Raw genomic sequence first — 25,149 nt, 5'->3', positions numbered from 1 at the left:
TCTGTGAAGATTGGTACAATTTTACACTTCTCAGTTGCCTAAGTCACGATGTTTTAATCTTCGAATTCACTGTGTACGCTGCACACTGATTCACCCTATCAAGTGCAAACTGTTTGGTCAAAAATGATGTAACATGATGGATTTTCACCTTTATTATGTTCTAGTTGAAGATGTCTTCAACATGAAGGAGTTTGGTGTTCTGCTCATGCCCAGATGCAATATTCTTTCCCTATGAGAAAATGTGTCAACTCTGGAACTTGATTTCTTTAGACTTCACCAGTTTTTCAAGCAGAGGCACTATCAATTTTGATCAGAGAGGCACGCTTCTTTCTGCCCTCTCATTGAAGAAGTCACTAATGCAGCTGACACTTGAAAATCAGGCTTTTTTGACTTTCGATGAGAAAATACTGCAATTAAAAACAAACAACAACAGAAAGCCCTTAGAAGTTTGGTAGAATAGGTTTTCATCTTGTTTCACGGAGTTCAAACTCATATTCTAAATAAACAAATATTTAGCTGAAGTGACTTGACTTCCCCCTGTTCATAGATCCAGGCCATATTTGCAAGCAAAACTCAATGTTCAAGTGTCCAAGAAAGACACAATATTACTATATTTATTCCTAGTTTCATTTTTCAGTCACTGGAATTCCTCAGACAATAAGTTTGCAGGCAATATAGAACCGTTTTCCATGTGATTAAAGTGAAGTAACTGCTGTTTTAGATTACTCTCAATTCCTTACTGGATCTTTCTTATTCAAACATGATATCATGTCCTTAATTTGGCCTTGGTGTAATACACAAGTTTTTAAACTAGTTTCAAAATTTGCTAACACAGTTTCTCAGTAACATTTTACATTTTTTGAACAAGTCGTGTCAGATATTTAAAATGCAAACCTCACAAAAAGGTAAAGAACCACATTGAAAATCTTATGAAGGAAAATACTGGAAAAGTAAGATAATTACCGCATGATCCTATAACTCCAGGAATCTTCCTCTATTATTTTTTATGCCCTGAAATGGGCCGTGGTTTGCTGTGAAGAAGAGGACTGTGAGTGCTAGCTTACGACATCACAGCATCATTGGAAGGGACGTCAGTGATTATCTAGATCCAACTCCCTTGCCACAGCAGGGTTGTCAAACACTAAATCAGGCACCAGATTAGGTTGCTCAATGCCCCAGCCAACCTGCGTTCCTCATCCTGATCAGATCAAGAAAGAAAAACATCACCAGCACACAATAAAATTAGAGTTCCTGGCACCCATCCATAAAGAAAAATGGGACCAAAAATGCACCAGACAATGATACCTACAGAAGGACAGTTCACACAAAAAGTCCTAAGTACTGACACATTAATTCCTCAGAACAAGACACTCTATGATCATCTTCATATAACCTGGAGATATTCTCCTAAAATGCAAGATCAAAGGGAGCACTAGGGAATCAGGGATGATTGCGTTACCCAAAAGAGGACGTGCCAATGATAGCAAAACACGTGTTTTTACAACTAAAAGGTAAGTTCATCATAAGGAGAGGACAAATACTGTTATCTGTACTGCATTTGTATAACATATCCTTACCAACTTTGCTTGTTGCAGAGAAATGCCTCTCACAGTAAATACTCACTTGAAAATAGGACCAGCACCCTGAGAGCTGTGTTCTTGGTATGTGTTTTGGCTTGCTTTAAAGTAAAATGAAATAGCATATATTTAGCTTTAAAATGGCACATGTTTGGCACAGTTTTGATGAATAGGAGAGTTTACCATGTGGCTATTACTTTCTACAGAAAATAGACTATTCAAAAGAAATAACAAGAGCAGGATGCTTTCTAATATGTTCCAAAAGTAGAGAAAACAAACACAAACATGCAGGCAAACAAACAAACAAACAAAGGACTTTGTTCTGCAAATAGTTTCACATGTGAAGAAACGGCACTTTGCTGCCTTGATGCCCACTGTTATTTTTGCAGGGAGGAGAACCAATTCACTTCTGACAAGATTAGGGTTAATGCCATCTCAGTAACAGGTAGGCAAATGACTTCCACAGACATAAAACAATTTGTTTTCTTTTAAAACTACATATTATTAATACCGCAGATGGTTGAAAATATGCATATAGACAAGCATGGACACATACCCCCCTTTTGTGCATTATCTAGAACCACACGACTGTAAAAAATTATGTCAACAAGACAGTCCCACAAATCACACTTTTGCTGACAGTGATCTTGCAGGGTGTGATTATCGAGAGATAGACATTGTGAAGTAGGCTAGGGACTAGGTGGGAAAGGAAGATCTGTTTAAAAAGGATTCTTTCCTGCATTGCTACAGTCAAAATAGCCAACACTGTTTTTGGCCAGCATGTTACTCATGCTGTGCCTCTACCTCCAGCACGTTCCTTATGAACCCTGTTAAAAGGTTATTTGTACCTTCAGCACTCAGACTGAACAATGCAAGTCCTCAATTGGAAAATGCAATTGGAATTGCTGGAGAATAATTACAAAGAGTATAGAAAGCAACAATTGCCAAGAACATATTATGATTTCAAAGTCTAAGCAAGCCTCTCCTCCATCAGTAGTGAAAACAGGGAGACAAGAGGAGAATAACAACAGAAGGGATAAAAAAGAGAAGCAGCTGGAAGAAATAAGCAGAAAGCCTCAGAATGGAAACTCTCTTGGCAGGATCTGTGGAAAATAGACCATATCCATAGAGTAATTGTATAAAATAATCCATTACCAAATAAAGATTTATATAATACACATATTTAAGCTTTGCTTCTCTGCTCAAGTAAAGAAAAAAAAAGGACATTTGACTGCTCAGAGAACAGTCCAAATAGGAAGAGTCAATCTAAATTGTTTTTGAAACTTCTCTTCATCTGCATGTGATACAACTGGTCTTTTGATCTTTTGCATATGAAAAAGACTGTCTCACCAAAACTCTCCTTGTTGGGTAGAGTACATGGGGTTTCTTAAAATCTCGGCATTGAGATAATACCAGAAGTGAGACTGGGTAGTGGAAGTAAATGAAACAAAACTAGGAGTATCCCAGAAAATAAACAACCCAAAACCAGAGCGCTAAATTTGTTTACAACAAAACCTGACCATAGAAAATAATATATAATATATTATATATACATATATATAAAGTATTATATAATTACTCCTCAAGACATTTCAAGATACCTATAGAGCAGAGAAGTAAAACTCTGCCATAAGCCACATCTCCGTATCTGATGCTATTCAAAAACTAACTTGCTGTACAAGTATTTTATAAAGCAAAAGAAGCCACTTTACAACATCTTAATGACATGTTGTGATGAGATACTGGCTCCTGTGGGCCAGCCTGAAACAGATCATTTAGCTGAAGAGCTTTTGATTTGTTCATCTCTGCAACTGTTCATTGCTTTTCACAAATGTTTCAAACACACTTAGCAAATACGTTAGTAAACTTACCTTGGTTGTTTAAGTTTTTAAGTTTTTTCCATCAAATGATGCTGAAGAAAGAGCATACTTAGGTAATATCACAAATACAGATATTCAGATTTTGTAAAGCCAGCCATTAAAACCTACTAAAATTAACTTACTAAAACTAATTGAAGGTAAAATCAAGCATGACCTGGTGCACTGAAAAGTAAAGGAAAAAGAGCCAGTTTCCATCCTTCTTTGAAAATAAGGCTACAGGCTGAAATCTAGAGTGACATCTCTCCTGTTAGCCCTAGGAAACTATTTTTAGTTTGAATGAACTATGCCTAAATTACTTTTCAGTTTTAAGATATTACGGTAGAGATGCATAAGTCACCTTGTCTGTTGAGATGAATGCTACTGCATCAGTTTACTGTTGAGAGTTATTAGAAGTTATAGCAATTAAAAAGAGCTGTGAAGACATGGCATTTAATTTTTCAACCTCTCTATGGACTTAAGACTATAACTATTTTGATAACAAAAACAATAGGTTTTTTTGTTTTGTTGTGTGTTTTTTTAACATCTTTCTTGGACGTTCTTTCTACATTTGGTGACTATATTTGCAGTTTTATAGGAAGGGCTGGGAAGAGTAGGCTGTCTCTCACTCACCAGGAATGCCATTTCACTACAAAAGGTCAGAGGAAGGGCTGCTGACCCATGGTTAGGCATCCTTGCCTTGCCTTCAGGGCAGCACTAAAGACAAAAGGTTCAGGAATGTGCCTGTCTCCAACAAAACAGGTTTATCTATCTGAGCACGCCTTTTAAAATTGGAAAATGCAATGTAACAGCATTTGGAGAAAGGAAACTGAAGGTAACTGAGTCCCTGAAAGCTCTTGAGAGACAGACAAACTCATTTTAAAGGAAATCAATAGTATAAGCCCATTTGAAATTTACTAAGTGTAAGTATTTAAATTTGTTAACCAGAGGAAAAGTGCGGCTTACAAAGTTTACAATCTACATACATACAGTATCACGTTTAAAGTAACGTCACAAGATCCTGTTAAAACACATGCAGTTGCATAGCAGTTCTCTTACTGTCTAATTCCCTGAATGGGCCTCATGGTTCCTTTACAACAAGATTGCATTATGATACAGCAGCATGGAACTGCTGGTGTCTCAAATCATTTGTAATTATTTTAAATCTAGAAGGACAAAAGAATGTCATTTCTAAAGGAGTAGAAGTGACAAAAGAAACAAACAGTAGAAGACACAAATGTTTTTGAAATATAGCCAGGGTACAAATTTTTCTCTACATATAAAATAAAAAACTGCTGCATCATGTCTCCATCAGAGCTTCTCTGTTTTAGGTACCACACATTCATGCTGGTAAGGGATTGTGTTCTGTGCATTATGGTTGGTTAAATATTTCTCAAAAGTTAATCTCCTTCGAAATTTATTAAGTAGTAAAACTAAAATTCTATTAACCTTAATGGGATTTACACAAGGGAATTCACACATAACGTGGATGCAACAGTAATGCTTAATACTGTGCCAGGAAAAAAAGACAAGCTTAGCGCAGCTAAAGCCATCACGTTTTCTATTTATGTAGTCCTTCACAAGGGTAATCCTCTGCATATTAAGGGGAGAAGAAAATGCAGCGGTTAGTATTTAATCTTCTCAGATGCCAAGTGAGATAGCTTCACTTGCCAATAAAGGGTGGTCTTACTGCTGTGGGACGTTGGTAGAAGGATTGACAGGCATAATCTTTGCTTTTCTTATGAATCCTGAAAGTGCTACTGCTTACATTTTCTGCCGTATAATGCTGTATATGTATATGCATAATTACATACATACATTACTATTGGAATACATTCCTTGTAATACAATATATATGCAATTTAATGACTACAAATACATATTCTCCTTGAACAAGCCATTCCTCGAAAACAAACTGAAGTAAAACTCCTCAGATTTTTCTCCAAAGATCATCCATCTTTATGGTTTCCAGCATAAAATTATTTGTTCTGTTGCCTCTAAATCATCTAGTTAGTATGTCAGAAATAGCTGACCTCATTTGGGAATGCTGAGTGAGCTCTGAGTATGCATTTCTGAATTCAGTGGTCCTTCTCCAAGAAGAAATTTATTCAGTGTAAAGTTCCAAAATGCATGAGTGCTGAAGAGCTGAGATTTCAATAGGAGGCAGTTAGGAGGTCCTGAGTTTCAAAGATGATCACTTCAAGGTAGGAGCATCACAGTGTGGGCTGCACAGAAAATCAGAGGGACCCTAGTGTTTTGGGCCCTCGCCCTGTGCTAAGGAGGAGAGGCATTTGCAACCGCTTCTCCCAAGTGGGAGAAGTGACAGCAGAATCTGGAAAACATTTTGGCTCCCTCAAGTGCAACTACAGAACTCTATCTGCTTTGAAGCTTTGTGGAATCAAGCACAGCATCTGTAGCAAGCACTTATATCTGCTGAGGATGGCCACCATTTAGAAGAAACCTCCACCTTTGTGGGTTCCAGTTGGCATGTTGGACATATTTAGGGAACCTAGGTGATGGAAAGGTGTAGTTATTCCTAATGTGGTTATCCTGAAACAGAAGCAGCAGCCCAAAACAAAGCCACTGAAATTGTGCTGCAATACAAAGTAGCTCATACTTAAAGAGTAAACCATATTGTAATGCGGTTGGACGTACTGACAATTTGCAGTCAAAAGTGATGAAAAAGAATGACTTCCTTATTTATTCTGCCTATCTTTTATTATGAATTAAATATTCAGAAATTGAAGTCTTTCTCATGCTGTTAGCATTTTGCCCTTCTCTGACAATGCAATCCTGATACACTCATACTAGCATAAAGCTTTCTAATTTGGTCTTAAAGCTAAAACTCTGTTTTGTTATTCTACTCATGTCATTCTACCCAGAACTATTCTGAAGAAAGCCATTTTAAAGCCAGTAAAGATGATCTGCTCTCTGAGAAGCATAATCTGCTGTGGCAACATTCTTCATTATGTAAGATAAACTACGTAAAAATCTGAAAATGAAATTAGACATTGGAGAGATGAACTTAAGGGTAACTAACTTCTGAACATAGAGATAATTCAATTTTCGGTCTTACAGTAAGCTTTCTCATACATAGACTCGAAGCCAAGCTACATCTTGTGAATCTAAGCCTGGATTCTTTCTTGCTAGGTGGGTAAACGGTTCATTTGCAATGGCATTTAGGTGCATTCTCCTTTCCATCACATAATTTTAACAACAGAAATGGGCCAGAAAGTGATTTGTCTTTACATACGTGTATCGGGAGTCTTGAAATGCTGATTAATGTTGGTCATAGCACCTGACCTCCCCAACAAAAGAACAGGAAGAACAGGAAAAAAAGCCAATCTTTTAACATAGCATCTGAGATTAGACTGAATAAAGGCACCCAAACCTTTATTTGAAAAAAAAACACCTAATCCAGCATGAAATAGAGCAGATTTTTTTAATAAGCCCACCGAACATAATGGAGCCTTTCCTCAACATTTAAAACCGGCTCATTTAAAAACGGCTCATAGAAGCTTGTCAGTGAGGACCTGTTGCCTGTCAGCACAGCAGCATGCTGACACAAACTGCACCAGAGATAGGATTGGGTATGAATCCAGTAAATATTTTGGTGCTGTCTCTCAACGTATACCATGGCAGCCTCTCAGCAGAGCAGAATGCACTTGCTGATGTCTTAAACTGCATGGACAGGGCAAATACCTGTAAAATGAATAAGGCTTCCATTCACAGATGCTCTGACAGGTGGACATCCATATTCCTATCAACCTCCTACCAAACTTTGATCCCAACTGGACATGCACACTGAGTTTACAGTTGCAAAACTCTCTGACCAGAGATCAGAGTGTCCTTCTGATATATACTGCACACCTATCCAGTCAGGAAAAGCCATCATCCCACAGACCTTCCTGTTGAACTCTCTATCACACAGGAGACTTATGAACACTTAAGCCACAGCTCCTTGTGGTGCACTGGACCTCATTCCAAGATCACCAAAACAAACACTGAATAGCTCATCTTGTATTTCCATTTTTCTGTGGTGGTACTGAGGGATATTTTACATTCAAATGCTATCCGCTTTGCATCAATGAGAAGAAGAATAATTCAGTACGTTGTTACATATTTTCAGCTGCCCTTGTGTTGATTTCACCCTGTGTGAATGTTCTTGCCGGGAAATATACCACTAGAAAAGACATGCATGAAAGGAAAAATTAGTTATACTGAGTTCCTTCTCCCTTCCTAGTCATATATCTGTCTTTACGCTTTCTGCAAAATAAACACATTGCCAGTAGGCCACATGATAAAAAACAGAGAGAAATACTGAGTGAAAAAAAAAAAAAAATTAGAAGATTTAAAAAAAAAAAAAAAAAAAAAAAAGGCAGCAAACAGAGTACACCACAATTCTTTCCTAATATTCTAAATTCTTTACCTCTCCTATCATATTTGTTAAGAACACAGCCGCTGCTCCTGTACCTCCTTGCTAATTTATCATGCTACACCATGCTCCAGGACCAAGCTTCCCAGCTTGTCCAGATAAGGCATCAGTCTGTATCAGCACATGCCCAGTCATAATTCTGTGCCAGGAAAACCCTCATAACAGGGAATGGAGGTGTGAACAAGTTGGTTCACATGATGTAAGAATTCAGGAGTCGAGTCACATGGACAAGTACAAACTGTAGGCTGGCTGTCCAAGAACAGTTTATTTTCTGCTTTATTTTCCAATTCCCCAGTCATCTTGATATATGTATATATATATATATATATGCATATATATATTTTAATATATATCTACATATGCAAACATCTGCATATATACACACATATACATATATACAAGCATATGTATCTTTTCATGTTTGTACCTACATTATCCTCAAATAAACAATTAAGCTTCACTTATTATCTAAAACATTAGTTATAAGTTTTGGTAGATTCAATTACATCTCTTTTTAAATAAATTCATGAAAGTATTTTTATATATCATTGCTACTAATCTTAGTTGAATATTCAGCCTTAATTGAATTAATATTTAACAGACTTCTGCAATCTGTCCAAGTATTTTTGCTGCAGACCAATTTCTTTCTGCTGCAGCAGTTGAAGCAGGCATTTCTAGAAGAATGAGAAACTGACAAAATTAGACAACAGAATATTAGATCACATTCTTATAAAATACACCTGAAACATGCAAACATACCTACATATCTGGGAAGTTCTTAATGTTAATACCCCTATCCTTATTCAATAAGGATAATCCTTATTCAATCTTTAGTCAAACTCCGGTCATTGAACAAAATTCAACAACATTCAACAAAATCTTATAATGATCTCAAAAATCAATATTTTCTTTCAGAGAAAGTGGATGAGGAATCAGGTGATGAAACAGAAATGCTGAAATAAAGAAAATAAATCAAGAATTTTAGAAATAATGCATACCACTCAAATAAATCCCTTTGCATTTTTTTCCATTTTGCCAACACCTATTTTTCAATAATTTTTTAATTAGATATAATTTTTTTTTTATATCCAGGAGTACAAAATTTATCATCAGACAAAAGCCAGTATATTGCAAGCCACAGAAACATCTTTTGTCCTGGAATGACTTATTACTTTATCAATGCGCGGATATTGGAAAAGCAACATTTCAATTTTCTGTCAAGATGGGTTCCATCAAGACCACCAACTGATTTACATCCAGTTTGCTTAAGCATTCTCTGACCTAATTCCACCAAGTGTATGTCTCCATAATGTGCCTTGTAGACACTCCCTTCCTTACAGGCAAATTTGTGGTTCCCCTCATTCACATCACATCAAATGCCTGCAGAAGACTGAAGGAGCACAGCTACGTCTCTTAGCTGTTGCAGCTCTCTCTCTGCTTAAGCCCTGAGTCAACAGTCCCAAAGACTTTGACAAACTACTTCAAGGCCTCATCCAAAAGAGCTGTCTTGCTGCCATATTTCAGAGCTCTACCCTGCTCACAGTAGTCACTGAATCTTTGCAATAAAATCTCCTAATGCCCATATGCAGCAAGCATTTGCTGTTTACATAGCCATTAGCCAATCTTTCCAGAAGATTTCTTTCTAGTATGCCATTTTTTTAGTTAGGTTACAAGGGCAAAAAACAGAGGCCTGCAGGAATATGTTTTAATAGGCAAAAACTCAAACATGAAGTCACAGCCACAATTTTTTTCAGATGTGTTTTCACTGTAGTCATAGGGCAACAGAAAAAGACATCTTTTCTGCTTTCGTGCTAAGACTTAGTTTAAATTTTCTTTTTCTCAAGCTGATTTTTACATTGAAAGTAAAATTTAATCAAGAATGACATAGTTACTACTGCTTTGTGGAGCTTTGGTTGACTGATTCAGACTTCCTTAAGTCATACGACAAATCAATGGAATAAAGGATGACCAGTGTCCCTATCCAATCCCTCCATGCACTGCGGTGTTCACTCCAGCCTTAGCAAAACTGCTAGTTAAGAACAAACTGGGAAAAAAAAAAGGTCAGAGCCTATAGCAACCGAATGAATCAAAGAAATATGCAAATCTTTCCTTATTCCATATTCTTCTCAGCCTGCCACTACAATTATTAAATTACAGGGTATTAACAGAAACTAAATAAAGCACTCTGAAAAGATTAATTCTGAAGATGCAAAATTCAAATGCCAGATAGAGAGCATGCAATTAGGTTCTTAAATAATTCTTACCACATTTCATGCTAATATTAGTCCTTCCAAAAAACAATAGGAAACTGCAATATTCCCAGAGACGCTCCATTGAAACAGCACAGTGAGGCACAGAAAATGAACCTTGGTGAATTTTTATCTTTTGATGTTATGTACAAGTAACATTTATCTCCAGCTACAATAGTAAAAATCATTTTTGCTCTCTAGACAGAATATTTATATGATGATACTAAGAAAAAAAAAATGTGGTTTTGTTTTCTGAACCAATGCAACAGCAAAGACGAAGCTGTTCTGCTCAGATTTTTTGGAGAGCTCAAATTAGCACAAACTTTTACTTAATTGGGCTCTTCAAGTAAGTATGCAGCAATGAGCATTAGTCTCTCCTCATTGCTTTTTAAAACCTTTATGTCTATCCAGGTCCCATAGCCTTACAGATTTTAATGGTCTTAATGAAGAAAAACAGCGTTGTTACTCAATTTGAGTCAAGCAGATCTCCATTCAGAATGACAATGTCTCCATTCACAATGCTATTGTTAGAAGTTGTATCATCCTTTTTATTTTAAACCTTGTTATCCAGGAGTTTTTAACTTGCCAGTAATTTTTCTTCCTTGAATCTGAGGCAAATAAAGTTGATTGGCTGGATGGTCAGTCAGTCAGTCAATCTGTCTGTTATCTACACACACTTTCCACACTCCTGGCTGCACATATTGCTGATTGGCATAATAATCAATTCAGTGAGATACACCAGTGTATTACTTCATACAGCTCAAAATGACTGCTTTTTAAAAAAGTGGGGAGCTTGGCAAATAATTTATCTAGTCAAATTCACTTAGTGTTCTTAGGACAAATAACCTCATTGAATATTTGCAGGTTTGCAGGACTAAGGTTCAAATAGTGGCTGCCGACTGCTTGTGGCTTTTTGCATGTACTAAATCTCCAGGACAAGATGTCACACAGAATAGGTAGATATAACAAAGTTGCCGTGAGCTAAGAGGACAGAGGACTTTTTTTTTTTTTTTTTTTTTTAAACTTAAAGATATATGTACAGAGGTCTAAATCTTTATGTTGAGATTGACATGTTTGACCAAGGAAATCTATGTTAAACTGGTCTCCTCGTTTTTGCTGAGTGAAAACCATAGCATCTCAGGAGGAAGTGCAGGACCCAAGTAATATCTCTCACAGATCATCTTTCTTTTGAGGAAGCTCTTGCAAGCAGCCACAGAAAACAAACTTTTTACTGTACCAGGTCTGTGCACCCTCTCCACAGTCCTAAATATGCTATTCTCCTCTTTTCAAGTTAGAATTGCACTGGCCTCAAAGACAGGGGATCCTCTGTGATTGCAGATGTCTGATTAATTCCCCCAAAAGACATGAGCACATCTACAATATAGCTCAGCTTCCCACACTCCCACAGGATTTAGTTAAGCTAACCCAAACATCCCATCTGCCTTTCATGTGATTGGAATGCAAAGATCTTTTTACTTTTACAAATCTGATCTCTCTATTGTTGCTCCTACATACTAATGGTGCTAGAACAGCTGCCTTGGATTTAAGACTCTTTCTCTTCCATGCACTGTAATGGTAAATACAAAAGCTATTTTCTACTTTCTAAGTTACGTAATCCAGACAGGAGTTGCACGTTACCTGGAGTCAGCATGACAAAAAATATGGTACAGAGTTTGCAATAACATACACCAAAAAAAAAAAAAAAAAAAAAAACTGTCTAGAACAACAATGAAATCCGGGTATTAGCTGAGAATCCTTAGCCATGCAAGTTTCAGAGGAAACATCATCATATTGAAAATAAAATTATTGCTTTATAAAAGCTGGACCAACTGCTTGGAAAAATTGGAAGGTGAGAGGAACAGATGGTTCACTCTCAGATCAGGGAAGACTGAAGGGAGACAGTAAGACTTAGAGCAAGCGAAAAAATTAATATCTGAACACTCCTTCCCTTTTCTCCTTTTCCTTCCCCTCCTCCTCTCTCCAAGGAACTAAGTAATGAAAGTTTGAAATAACTTATATTACTGTGAAAGTAACTGAAAGAGTATCAAGAGCTGGAGAAAAAGTTCTTAGCCCTTGAAATCCTGCATTCATGGAGTCATGCTTGAGTGAGAAGTGAGTGAAAAAAATCAATCTCTGGAAGGAAATAATTATACATCAATTAAGGCTCAATCCCTGCTCTGGACCTAACATCAAAGGTAAATACATGCAGACTTACGTATTCTCCATTTAAGATGCACATGACATTGAGATTTAAATAATCTCTTCCCTGAGAAGCATTCTAAATACCAGATAGCAAATACATCAGTTGTTTCATAACAATGTTTCAGTACACATAGCTGTATGCAAACTTCTATGAAGATGAATGATTTAATTTTCTAATCAGAAACTTTTAACGCTTTTTCTTGCTCTAAAAGGTTAGCATTGTAAGACCACCAATGCAGAAGAGATAGTTTCCTGTTTACTAGCCAGCAGTGCTGACATGCACTTTGAGCTTTCCAGCTATGTCACGACCTGTTGGCAACTTACAGGTCCTGTTAAGTTAAAAGATGGACCCAACTGAGTTGGGGAAAACCATAACTGCTTCCAGATATCAAGCTGGTATTTCCTGGAAAGATAACGCCTCACCTGTTCACCATAGTTCTTGGAGCTTCCAATAAGGCTTACAGACATCATTTTCACAATAACCAAAAGAAAACAGCCTAGCAAGTATTAAAACTTTGCCACTACATTACTAACTGTAGCATGTTAATCAAGACAGTTAATATTTTTATTAAATATGGTACTTGCTAGAGACTATTCAAGGGAACAAACGCAGTACACGAATAAGTCCCGCAGCAATGACTCTAGGGGAAAAAATTCCTCGAATAAATGAAATCCTATTTTCTCAATATCTTGACTAGAAACTCGCTAATGCTTAGCACTTTCTTATACTATGGACAGTGTCTTATTAACCCGTATGCCTATTAATCCCAGGGCCTGGTCTTAGGCGATGTAGCAATGAAAATAACCACAAATGTGCAGCTTTCTATCTTTCTATGGACAATTTGTCACATGCACCAGATATTACTGAGAGATCATCAGGAACTCACCAATCAGAACACTAAGATCACTGGTTCAAGTTTCATGCTTTGAATAAAGCCCTCTGAAATGTCCTTCCTGTTAATTAAGTAAGGAGTTTGCTAAGCAACAGCGTCAGCATTTCTTTTTGTGATTGAAAGCCTGATAATAACTACAAACGCTAGAAACTGGGATGTAGAAGATATTCACCAAGCTAATTTCTTTTGTGTTCAAAATCTTCGTCGGCATAAAGTAAAACAGACAAAAGTAATGCTTTGCCTATAGGATTTAAAAGCAAACAACAGGATATTTTAGCAGGATTACAGTGTGTAGTCTTCGCTTATTTCAGATACAAGTTACTCACTAAATATTTTGTATATCTTTAAACTTAATTAACAAACATTACAGTAAAACAACAAACATTTATGAAAAGTGGTACAATAAACAGAGCAGGCAAAAAGAATATACAAGTGTAATAATAAACAGTAAATGTATTTCAAGAGCCAAGAAAGTCAGATTTAAAGAATTTCTAGTTTCATGAAATATAACTGACTTATAGGATGTTAGAAATCCTGCCAATGGTTTTCACATTCTAAAGATTTCAAGCATGAATCACAGATATGACTACTGAATTTCTTTGACTTTATACATAAAGCTATATTTGTGATCAATTAATCAAAAGACTGTTTTAAAAAACAAAAAGCCTCTCAGGTACATCATACAAGACTCGCTTTGTTAGAACTGCAGGAAAATAATAAGGTATCTCCCTATATATATATGGAAATGGGAAACAATAATTTTAAATTAAAAAAAAAAAAATCTGTTATTCAGATTCATCATTCCAAACATCGTGGTCTTCATCTATAACATTACAGTTTTGTTTTCGAATCGATTTGATTTTATGTTCTTACATAATTCCCTAAAGAATGTGAACTACAGGGTTTTTTTTGTTTGTTTTTTGCTGTGGAATTACAAAGCTTTCAAGTTACTGAAATTGTAAGTCTGTGTATATTTGCTGTACATGTAATGCAGTTCACTTGTCTCTTTGAGGCAATTTTGGTCTTCCGAAGTCACGGCTTTATTGCAACCACTGAAGTCAAATCTAAGTGCCTTTTACAATTTCTTCTGCTATCTACCTTGGGCAGGGAAAAATGTTAGCAAATCAGTTGAATCATTGATTGTATACATATGCCATTAAACACCAAAATTTGGACTTAAAATTTCCTTTCACATGTATTCTTTTAGCACAGAGACTAAAGTATAAGATGATCTCCCTATTCTACTCATTCTTCATGAGGAACTGCATTCATTCTATTATTTTATATGAGTAATGAAACCCTCATTCAAGCGGACTCCCAAAGTGTAGGTAAGATTATGAAAAAATATACATATTTTTCAAGTATTTCTAATGCATTGGGCAAGTCCATCCTGTTCAAGAAATGAACTTAATGCTCTATTTCTGAAACTGAAACTGCCTACCCTGTTTTTTTTTCAAGCAAAAATTATTTTCTCTTATTTTTTATAGGACAGATTTGTGCATCTAACTGTTGGGACACAAAATGTCTCCAGAGCATTTGCAGAGTTAGATTTATTGTTCTGCCACAAAATCATCAGCAATTTTTCCGTGACATTTGAATTCCTAATTTAAGAGTAGAATTCCAGTTAGGTTCACACTGGAATTATTTATGATCTCTTTATAAGATCCTTGCAGCTATTTAAGACATCTTTGGGTTTATAAATTCTCTAACAAAGGGTAACTTGATTCTGTATTGCAATTAAGACTCGTGTTCTTAGTCTACTAGGACACATGAGTAAGGCAAACTCCACGTAATACTGTAACTGCAAAGAAATATTTCTTTATGATACTATCCTCATTTTAATTCCTTAGAAAGGATTATATCTTGTGTCATGATAAGCAGCTAATGACAATCCAGTAGTGAATTATATTTAATATAAGACCAAATATTTTTGGCTGCTGTCTTAGATATTTTCAAAATTTATGTTGATACACAATGAAAGTGACAGGGTGATTAAATTTTTTTCTCTTCTGTTTTGAAAGGTTTGAAATTTGTATTTCAAATACATTGAAAGAAATTTGAGACTAACAAGAATCACTGAAAAATACTGACATCTTTCACTCAGAAGATGCAGAAAGAAAGGATGATGACTAAAATAAAAATGTTTCCCAAATCCATTTCTGCTCTTCGTCTATTATTCAGTGCAATAAAATAAACATTAATAGCTATATGTCTACAATGGTATTTGCTTATATGTGTACGTATTCAATTCTACTTCACAAAATTAAATTACTTGTAATACTTGTTTTTAACAGACACATTATATTGCACTTGTATTCAAAACCTGAAAGAGAAGTGCTGTACTAAAATTAGTCCTTAGAATCTACAGTGAATTGTGCCTTACATTTGTGAAATATCAGTTTAATGCAGTAGATGCAGAACAGTTTAGAAATTATTCTGTATCTGCATTTCATGGATACTGAATAATCCTACCATACTTCAAAATGGTTCAAGCTTGACTTCGTGAATCATTTGAGTACTCCGTGGCATTTTTCTGTAATTCTATCTCAGGCTTCTCTCTGTATCTTTTAAGCAGACTTTCAGATGGCCATAATGCAAAGCCTATCTGAAAGTCAATATGTAGTTGTCACACGCTGTTGTTTGTGTTTCAGGGGGTCTACTTAATCACATTAGGAAGCAGAAATAGAACCTTGAGATTTAATTGGTTAGTCACAAACATGCCTACAGGTCAAACAGAATTTAAACTCTGAAATGCAATAGATTAAACTCCTGAAAACTGAAACCACTCCTAGAGCCTCTTAAAAACAAAACTACACTGGAGCCAGCTTTCTTAAAGTTACTAGATGTATATCATTATTAAACATTCAACAACCCAAATGCCACATGAAAAATACGGACTCATACATAAATGGGCTGGAAAGGATCTGATATCTCTCTTTTACCTTCTTCTAAAGAAATTTCACATAATCTATTTTTTTCATGTCATAAAATAAAATTTTTCTTTTCTGAGGAGTCAAGATGTTATTTTCACGATTTTTAAAGAATTTTTAGGCTGAATTCTACTTCAGATTATTTTGATAACTAACAGAGCTAAAGAAAATCTGTTATAATGTGAAATGCCAAGCAGCAAAAAAGCTACAGTTATCACCTTGAATGAGACATAAGAAACAATCATATTATGTAAAGCTTCTACAAACCGTTAAGTTGATGAGTAGCTTTCCTGTCCTGATGCATACCCTATAAGTATTTGCAAAATAAAGGCCTTGCAGTATAATGCTTGATCTTTCCTTTGTAAGGCCTAGGGCTGAATTCCCTTATTGCTTTTACAGACAGCTTTACAATCCCCCAAACTATAGCAACACACATACCACCAGACTAAGGCAGTGGAAGAAGAAGCTTTGCAGAAATGCAAGCAAGAAATATAAACATATAGTAGACGTTGCTAGCCTAGCCCACTGGGCATATATTGTTGGTCACAGCATGGATCTAACACTGTGGGGAATGTTTACAGCATGGGATATGGGGAACTATACTCACAAACAATCGTGAGAACAGTGTATTCATTCTTATGTGAAATGTATTGAAAATTGACCCTGTTGGGATGTAAATGAGGAACTGGATTGTTGTGGAAATTCTACTTGTTCATGTGCTTTTTAGATGTTGAATTTTCTTTTAAAGTGATCAAAAGTGTCTTTGAATCACAACAGTCAAAGATGGCAAAGACCACATATTGCTCTAATTCTGTTCTTCATGACATCTTGCAGAGATTAATGCTAGAAAGATATTAATAGAACTTTTTGTTCCTTTACCCCAAACTGACACCATATGAAAGCCTGCCATGATAGCTCTGCAGTATCATCTCTGTTTTCGAAGCTATGCCATGTAAATTAAATTGGGAAGATCACATCAAAGCTAAAAAGAGCTAATATGCACTACATACAGACATTTAAACACCTGCCATACCCTCGTCAGGTAGTAAAATAATCATTCTACCCTGTGTAGCTTGAGTGCTTCAGCTTTCCATTTTGCCTTCCTTCCTCCCCATTTCTTTCTGTCCCATGGAACTGCTGAGTCCAAGTTTGCAAAGCTTCTTCTGAAGTACAGGATAAGTCTGAAGACAATATTATAGCGCTTCCAATTGTTAGGATATGGTACTTTCAGGGCTTTCTTATCACATCTTTGTCTAGCAGTGAAAGGAATTGGCAGATCTGAGCATTGCCAGGAAAGCAGCATGAGCAGAGATTCCTTACACTTGTAACAATACTAGTGATGACTAAACAAGATGCTCTGGGCATACATCAGAATGTGGTATAGAATGGACTGATCTGAACTACCACTGAAGGGTCCCATTGACTCCTTGAGGGTGTGGTGGTAAACGCTAAGCTTCTAAATTAGTTTTTTAAGGAAAAGGCTTTCTTCAAAAACGCTTTACAATCTTACTGAGCCACTGAAATCATCCACACTAAGCCCACTGTTATGCTATCAATGTTGATATTTTGAAGTTATATTCAGGAAAACACAGTAGTGTTAATTTTTTACAGTATTGTTTCCTTACTGCAATAAAACATTGAAAAAAATTTTACTTCACTAAAAATAAACAACCAAGCAAACATACAAACAAAAACATTGCAACGACACCAAAAAACACCATGACATCTTTGTTTCATAGAGGAATAAGACTTCCGTAACAGATAAAGTTTAAAAAAAAAAAAAAAAAAAAACTGTTCTTCCTTTCAAGGAAACATACCAGAGGCCTCAGAGAGAAAAGCTAAGTCACCATTAACAGTATTACACTGCTTAGTATTTAGTTCAAATTGTTCACAAAGCAAAATGAAAGTAATGCTCAATCATCCATACCGTCATTTAAACAAGGAGCCTCTTTCCACCTAAAAGCAATTCAGAAAAGTGAGTTTGAAATATTATCCTATTCTCATACATTGCAGTTGGGATATATGGAAAGCTGAAATGCTTGAAAAACTTAGTGCAGTGATAAAATTGAATTTGAATTAAACCTTGATGCCGTGACTTTTTAATCCGTGAAGCAATCTGAATACAAAAGCTGGCAAATAAATTGAGTGGGAAGATGCATTTTTATACAGCTATTTTTCCAAGGGGAAATGAGTATTATCTTCCATTTTCCACTTAAAAAAATACAGTAAAGATTACTCATCCTTAAAAGAGATGTTAGCACACTACTTACTGGAAATGTAGGAGCAATAGTAGTTGATATAAGTGCAGAAGTGTTACAAAAACATGCTGTTTATGTCAGTGACATGAACAAAACTATTGCATTTCAAAAAGTGTTTAAAAAAGCTTAATTTCTGCTTATTTAAGCATATGTAGAATTTTTATACTTAGATTAGAAGTTCACAGTACACTGCACTAGAATCTGCAATTTACATACATAGCATAAATATATGCCTATGGGAACTTCTCTATTTGAATTTAATACAATCACAGTTCAGGGATTATTTCTCTCAGATTAGATTTTATCCAGAGAGCAAAAGCCCTGTGTACAGCTTAGTTGGGAAGTGGGTGAAGTGCTTCTCAGTATCCTGCCAAGAGCTTGACATATCTCAGGACACAGAAACAGACCCGGTAACTAAAAGGGGTGTATGAGTCTTACAGTGTTTATAAGCATTAATGGTAAAACCCAATAAATTTCCAATGCTATCCAGAACTAAAGCACTCATTGGTAGAGGAGTCTTTGAGACGCAGAAAGTCTTCCCTCAATAAACTAATCTCTTCTCAAGGCAACTACTGCATCTCTCTTGCCAACCAGTTTAATAACTGTTGTAACTCAAGAAGATGCAGCACTCTGGTCATGGAGTAAAAAAGCCCTGCAGAGGTAGATCTTAGCATATAGATCACAATCTCATTCAAAGATCTATTTTTGCCTCTGCTACTATTTTCATCTGCATTATAATCAAAATCTGAAAAAGCAATATGCTACCAAGGAACTCAATGAGCACTTGAAAAGAGAAGCCATTATCTAGAATATTGACTAATAGGAGAACATTTAAATACTTCAGGTCATGACAGACTTTGAAATTCTCACACAAACGGCATCTGTCTCCATGTTTAAACCCTCTTTTCTGTATTAAAATCAATTAATTTATGACCATTTATAGCAGACAGGGATAGGGCTCAAAGAAAGTATAATTAGCATTTTTCAATGCCAGTTCAAGTGTTAATGAAACAACAGAAATGGGAAAAAGCTTTTGTAGGTTTGACTTAAAAAATACTTGTAAAGATTAAAAAAAAAATCCTTCTATATTTCATTCTCAATCAAAGCCTTGCAGCTATTAGAGTCATAAATTATTACTTATGAAAACACAAACAGAAATACAGATAGAAAATCAGACTTAGTTTAGTTGGTCCTACCACTTGAGGTTTGAAAATCTAAAAGTTTTTTTTAATTTGTTAGCTTTGTACTGAATAACAGTTTTTTCACAGCAGTTTCACAGAGTTGTCATAGAGAACCTTATGATAAGTGACAGGAGAAAGACACTGTCTTGTTAAAACATCAAGGATGACTGCTTTAATTCCAAACCACTGCTCCTTTTCCAGTGCAAGAACACAGAACTTTGGGCAAGGGGTGGCTCACATTCTTCTCCTACTGCACTTATTTCTTCTCTCCATCCATCTTCTGATTTACATACACATTTTGAAAATAAACTGTGCTTTAAGAGCTTGCAGAGCTCTTAAATTCCACTTATCTGTGCAACATACAGAGTGCTGTCTTTGGGTCTAGGAATGGGTTCAGAATCTAAATATACCATGGGAAATTCCCATGAATGCACGGGAAGAACCAACAAGATCCTGGCCTTCGGTTTCTAACGTACAGTTTGGCTTCTATTACGAATAAAACTAAGGGGAAAGGCCAGAAGAAGTGTGAAACATGTATATTTACTACTTTGAACTTTAGTCCGATGATTTCTCTGACTCCAAGCTTGTTTTGAAGCAAACTCTCCTTACTCCAAGATTAAAGAACCAAAACCAAACAGCCTGCTATATAACTCTTAGTTCTGTGGGGTTTTTTTTTTTTTTTTTTTTTTTTTTCCACTTTTGCTGTCCTCATTGGCCCTTTCTTTCTCAGTGGCACCATGCTCTGAGGCACTCTAAGTATATCTCTTTAGACTTTTCAGTGCACTGTAGCCTTACCACTAGCACACCCAAAGAGATACACTCTAATATTTTCATCTCCCATCATTTACATAGGTGTCATAAATTCTTTCCGTGCATCTAGATTCATTTTCTAGTGAATGCCTGCCTGCCTTGTTTGCCTTCAAAGGCTAAAGTAGCAGAAAATCAGTTTTGGCCTGAATTTAAACCTTCAAAAACATAACAAGAGAACATTCTCTTTATAACATTAATACACAGAAAAAAGTGTTACAAATTCTTATGCCACGTTGCTTACTTCGCAGATTTTGTGTTGCAAACTCTTGAAAATCAGAGATTTTACTTGGTGATGCAGAAGATACAACACTGTTGTGCCTTTCATTGCGTTCACAACTTTCTGAGAGGCTGAAATTTTTACCTGATTTCTTGGATCCACCTCTTCCATCCATGAGAGGATGCAGCCATGGAAGTGGCACTGTAATTACATTCTTCACTTTTGCACCAAGAGGAGGAAACATAGTGAAAGCCATTTCAACTGCCTGATGCTTTTTGATGTTTCTTACAGCAGTAGCAGAAGCTGCAGAACAGAAAAAAGGATAATGATCAACATATTTTCCCTGATACTTATATGCAATTGGCACCCACAACAATAGCATCTATAAATAGATTTCTTTTTATTACCTTGAACATACCACCATGAAACTGTGGACTTTCATAATACAAAAAGATTGAGATGTACACAGATTTATTAGCTACAGGATATGATTACAAGCCAGGAGAAAGATGCCAGTTTGGAAAAATACAATTAACTATTGTTCTAATACATCAACTAGTTTAATACACAGATGTATATTCTATGACACTAACTAAATAATACGGCTCTGAGTAGAGCCCAGTGATAAGCATAACAAAAATTCTCACAGGCATGTAAAGCTTAATGGAAGATGTTTATTGATCACAAACTGTAGCACACCTTAAGTTAGACCAGAAAATTATATGGCAAAAAGCAATACTTACTAACAGTGCCCTAGTAAAAAACAGAAAGAAATAACATTTCAGAGATTCTTATCTCTTTTTTGACATGAATCCTCAACAACAGCTGAACATCATACATTTGAAAAAGTGGAACAATTCTGACTTGAAAAGGTTCAATTCTACAAGAGTGTCTTGTGCATGTACTGAACACTGCATTCAGGAGATATGAGTCCTCAGGAGATAAAGGAGCTCACGTATGGAGGGCTCACTTTCTTGGAAACTGTAGCCTGGTTCCTGGCTGCAGGAGCAGCTAAAACAATGCAGATTTCTGATTTTTTTTTTTTTTTTGTTGCTGTTGTTTTTGTAGCAGCAATTAGAATAGCCTCTTTAGAAGCTTGTTTGACTATGGAGGAGAAGTTACTTTTCCTTCTGGTTAACACCAAATGCAACTTTTTTCCAGGATGCAGATACTGACATTCACAGTTAGAGTACCTTTCATATCCTTCAGAAGAGTGCAATGAGCCAAAAGTCTTATAGTATGGTACTGTTAACAGTCCTGGTTATTAACCATTTGGGTCACATCTGAAACTCCATCTGTACGTGAAGGGGTCTATATTACAGTAAATTTCAAGGCCCACTCAGCACTGAACTTTCCATGTTTTCCTGTTACAGTTCAATAAAATCACGTTGTGTTACGTTCGTTTCCATGTAAAATAAAGTGAATGTCACATTTTTTTGTCATACCATTTTTATTTAACATCTTTTTTCTATATCCATTAGTTTAAAAAGTTATAACAAGGCAAATCATTTATCAAAATGAAAAACGCTGTACTCCTTGAGCAAGGAAAAGGGGAGTCTAAATAGAATGTCCCTGTTCTTAAATTAATGGAACTACTTTACATTTAATATTTTCTCTTAAGGAGTTATGTAAGCACTCCAAGATCATTAATGAAGAAGTACAGAATCACAGTTTACAGTTGAAGGGCAAAACTGCTAAAAAAGCTTTTCAGACTTATGTCATTGAGTGATATAGTGTACAAAAATAAATGCAAGGATCATTGATCTATGGTACCATAATTAAACCTCCAGAACTCATGACAAGGAGAAAGGATAGTAAAGTTCATTAAAACTTGACTTGAACATAAGCTGCAGGACTAATCAAGCAGATATACTAGGGAAGGCTCAGGTTTATAATCAAGTAGACCTTTCCTTTTAAACAACAGCATCCTAAAACTAGATTTTCTGTTACTATTCCGGTTTTAAATAAGACTATTTGTTTCTTGTGTATGAAGATAATTGATCCGTGTCAGATGAACTCATCAATTCACCTGTTGGTATTGTGATGTTTTACATTTCTATCCCCTAGAACCACTACAGCAGTTCGGCTGTCCATCATAAATCCGGCTCTCACTTGCCATCCAGATGCCAATACACACATTCTCAGCCTTCTGTCTAAAATATCTGATAGAATAGATTTATCAGGGCTTCCTTAAGCGACACAGTAACTGACTTTTTAATGAGCAACACTGTCACTGCAATGAAAGAAAATTCACAGAAATCAGACGGAGTTCATCCCACCGAGCAAATGGAACTTGCAGAAATAGTATTGGAGCCACTGGTTGTTTTTCTTCAGAACTAATGGAGAACAGCCAAGGTTCCAGAGCTGGGAAATGACAAACCATACTACCTATCTTTACAGGATAAAAAAATCCCACCAGCCTAATGGGGAACTACTGAACAGAGAATTCAAATTCAAGTTGCCTAGTTAGCTAGTCAGTTGGCCAAATTCCAAATTGTTGCAAAAGCATACTGAAACGTGGGTAATAAATAGTATAATTAGGAACTGGAAAAGGTGTACACCTACAATATAAATATTGTTGAACACAGGCCTCCTGCTTAGTTCTATGCTACCATTCAACCCCATTGTAGTACCACTCTGCCACAGACACTTCCATTTGTACCAACAATTAACAATAGTCAAATTTTATCAGACTTCAATACAAATAATCCTGTACCCTCTCACTGTTTCCCAATACTTGGGCAGAAAAACTTTATTTTGACAATGCCCCTTCATACCAATCATTTTTCAATATTAGACTGAATTTGTCAAATAGTAAGCTTTAAATTACATGCAAAGCATACTAAAAAAGACAACATATAATGAGATGGAACATAGGCCTATCACATTTGAGTCTACAAACTCATCAGTTATAAAAACATTTTAAGAAACAACTGCCAGTAGATCATTTCCCTGCCAGTTACTAAAAGTTTCTCGTGTTGAAAATCACATGATAATAATAGATTCCTCTTTTTTCCCAGAGGACATGGAAACTATAAACCAAAAAAAACAAAGAAACTCTTAGAACAGGCCAGGTTATTAAGAAAGATACACGCAGAATATTTTCCTTCTCAATGTAGCCCTGAAATACTTTGATAAATAACGAATTACACTTTTTGGGAATGCGCCATTAGGTTCCAGAAAAAAAAAAACCAACAACAACAACAACAAAACATTACCTAGAGCATGGGGAAAGCATATAGTATATAATTTTGCATACTGCTGGATGAAACATTTATGCACTTCTTAAAAGCAACCGAGGCACGAGCAAGGTCACAAACCAGAAGGAACACAGATACAGGTAAGTTACTGATCAATGCAAATTCAATTAGACAGCGTTACGCTGATGCTAACTGGACATCTTTTAGTCCATACTACAAAGAGTGAGTGAGCATTCTCTTTGTAAGAACTAAAGCATTCACTGTAATTCTATGCAATAAAAACAATGTTCACTGCTGGAATCAGGTCTGTATAATACGCCTGTAAAGTCACATTCAGCATGTTTTATTTACATGTTTCCTTACTGCTATTCAGAAATTTCCAAGTTGTTAAGATTCGTTTTGAAAACATCACTTGTTAGCTCTTGGGTACTCAAAGAAAATAGCTGAAAAGTGTAGGGGTCATTCACGCTTACGACTTACTTTTAATATTAGAGAATAATAATAATAATTCTTTTTAACATGAGAGAAAATAAAAATCTAGAATGTTTAAAGCTGATTAGAATGACCGAAAATACAACAAAGAAAAGAACACACGCTTGGTTTGTCTACCATTATGGCTGCATGCCTTTTGAAAAACGCAATGAATTATTTGTACCTATTGTTACGTGCTTCTTTTACTTTCATAGTTTTATCACTTTCTATTTTAGTTTTGCTTAGTATGTTATATCTTTGATACTAGGAAATGCGATCCTTTTTTCTTTTCCTAACATAATTAGGTTTATTTCTGAATATTCACCTGTATCTTTTGAACTATGATTGCAATTCAATATAGGGTATTGCTATTTTTCACTAATAGCTGCAGTTATTCTACGTGATGTTGGTTTCAGACGTAAGAATGTAATCCGTACCTGGTACCTCACACCACACATCACATCAGCCGCCCTTTTGTCAGACTGCTCCTCTACTGCTATCTGTCAACGGCAGCAAAATGGCATGGTATGTTGCTGAGATGGTTCAGCCTCTACTTCCATACCAACAACATCCACCTCTGACGTCTTGGCACAACAACATAATAAAATTGGAGGCATTACTTTTGGAGCAGTGTGGGTTGTTTTTTTGTTTGTTTGTTTGTTTTTGTTTGTTTTTTGTTTTTTTTTAGAAGTAGTCACAGGATGAAGAGCCCAAACCCAACAGTTTCTTGATTGGACTGGAACATAAATCCAAGGAATCCACAGAATTCATGTAGTCCAGCACCAAATTGAAATAATTTATGTTTTTAAGAAAGGAGGGGGGGGGGGGGGGGGGTATTTAAAATCAACACAAAAAATGGGAAAACATTTA

At 35.8% G+C, this 25,149-nt stretch overlaps 1 protein-coding gene across 1 annotated transcript in view; it reads right to left on the bottom strand.

Annotated features, from left to right (window-relative positions):
- Positions 1–300: 300 nt before the first annotated feature.
- IQCM (IQ motif containing M) overlaps positions 301–25,149 on the bottom strand; it is a 96,079-nt gene continuing 71,230 nt past the window's right edge. The window contains exons 9-10 of the mRNA XM_042828386.1: positions 20,753–20,911; positions 301–407 (exon numbers count right to left, since the gene is read on the bottom strand). Coding sequence (XP_042684320.1) covers positions 301–407; positions 20,753–20,911 — 266 coding nt within the window. The remainder of the gene's footprint in view (positions 408–20,752; positions 20,912–25,149) is intronic.

Source organism: Centrocercus urophasianus, unplaced genomic scaffold (assembly GCF_019232065.1).
Source record: "Centrocercus urophasianus isolate 14NV4802_14NV808 unplaced genomic scaffold, USGS_Curo_1.0 seq_3, whole genome shotgun sequence".
Classification (NCBI taxonomy): domain Eukaryota; kingdom Metazoa; phylum Chordata; class Aves; order Galliformes; family Phasianidae; genus Centrocercus; species Centrocercus urophasianus.
The sequence above is the reverse complement of the archived record's forward strand: the minus strand, read 5'-3'. Positions and strand labels throughout refer to the sequence as shown.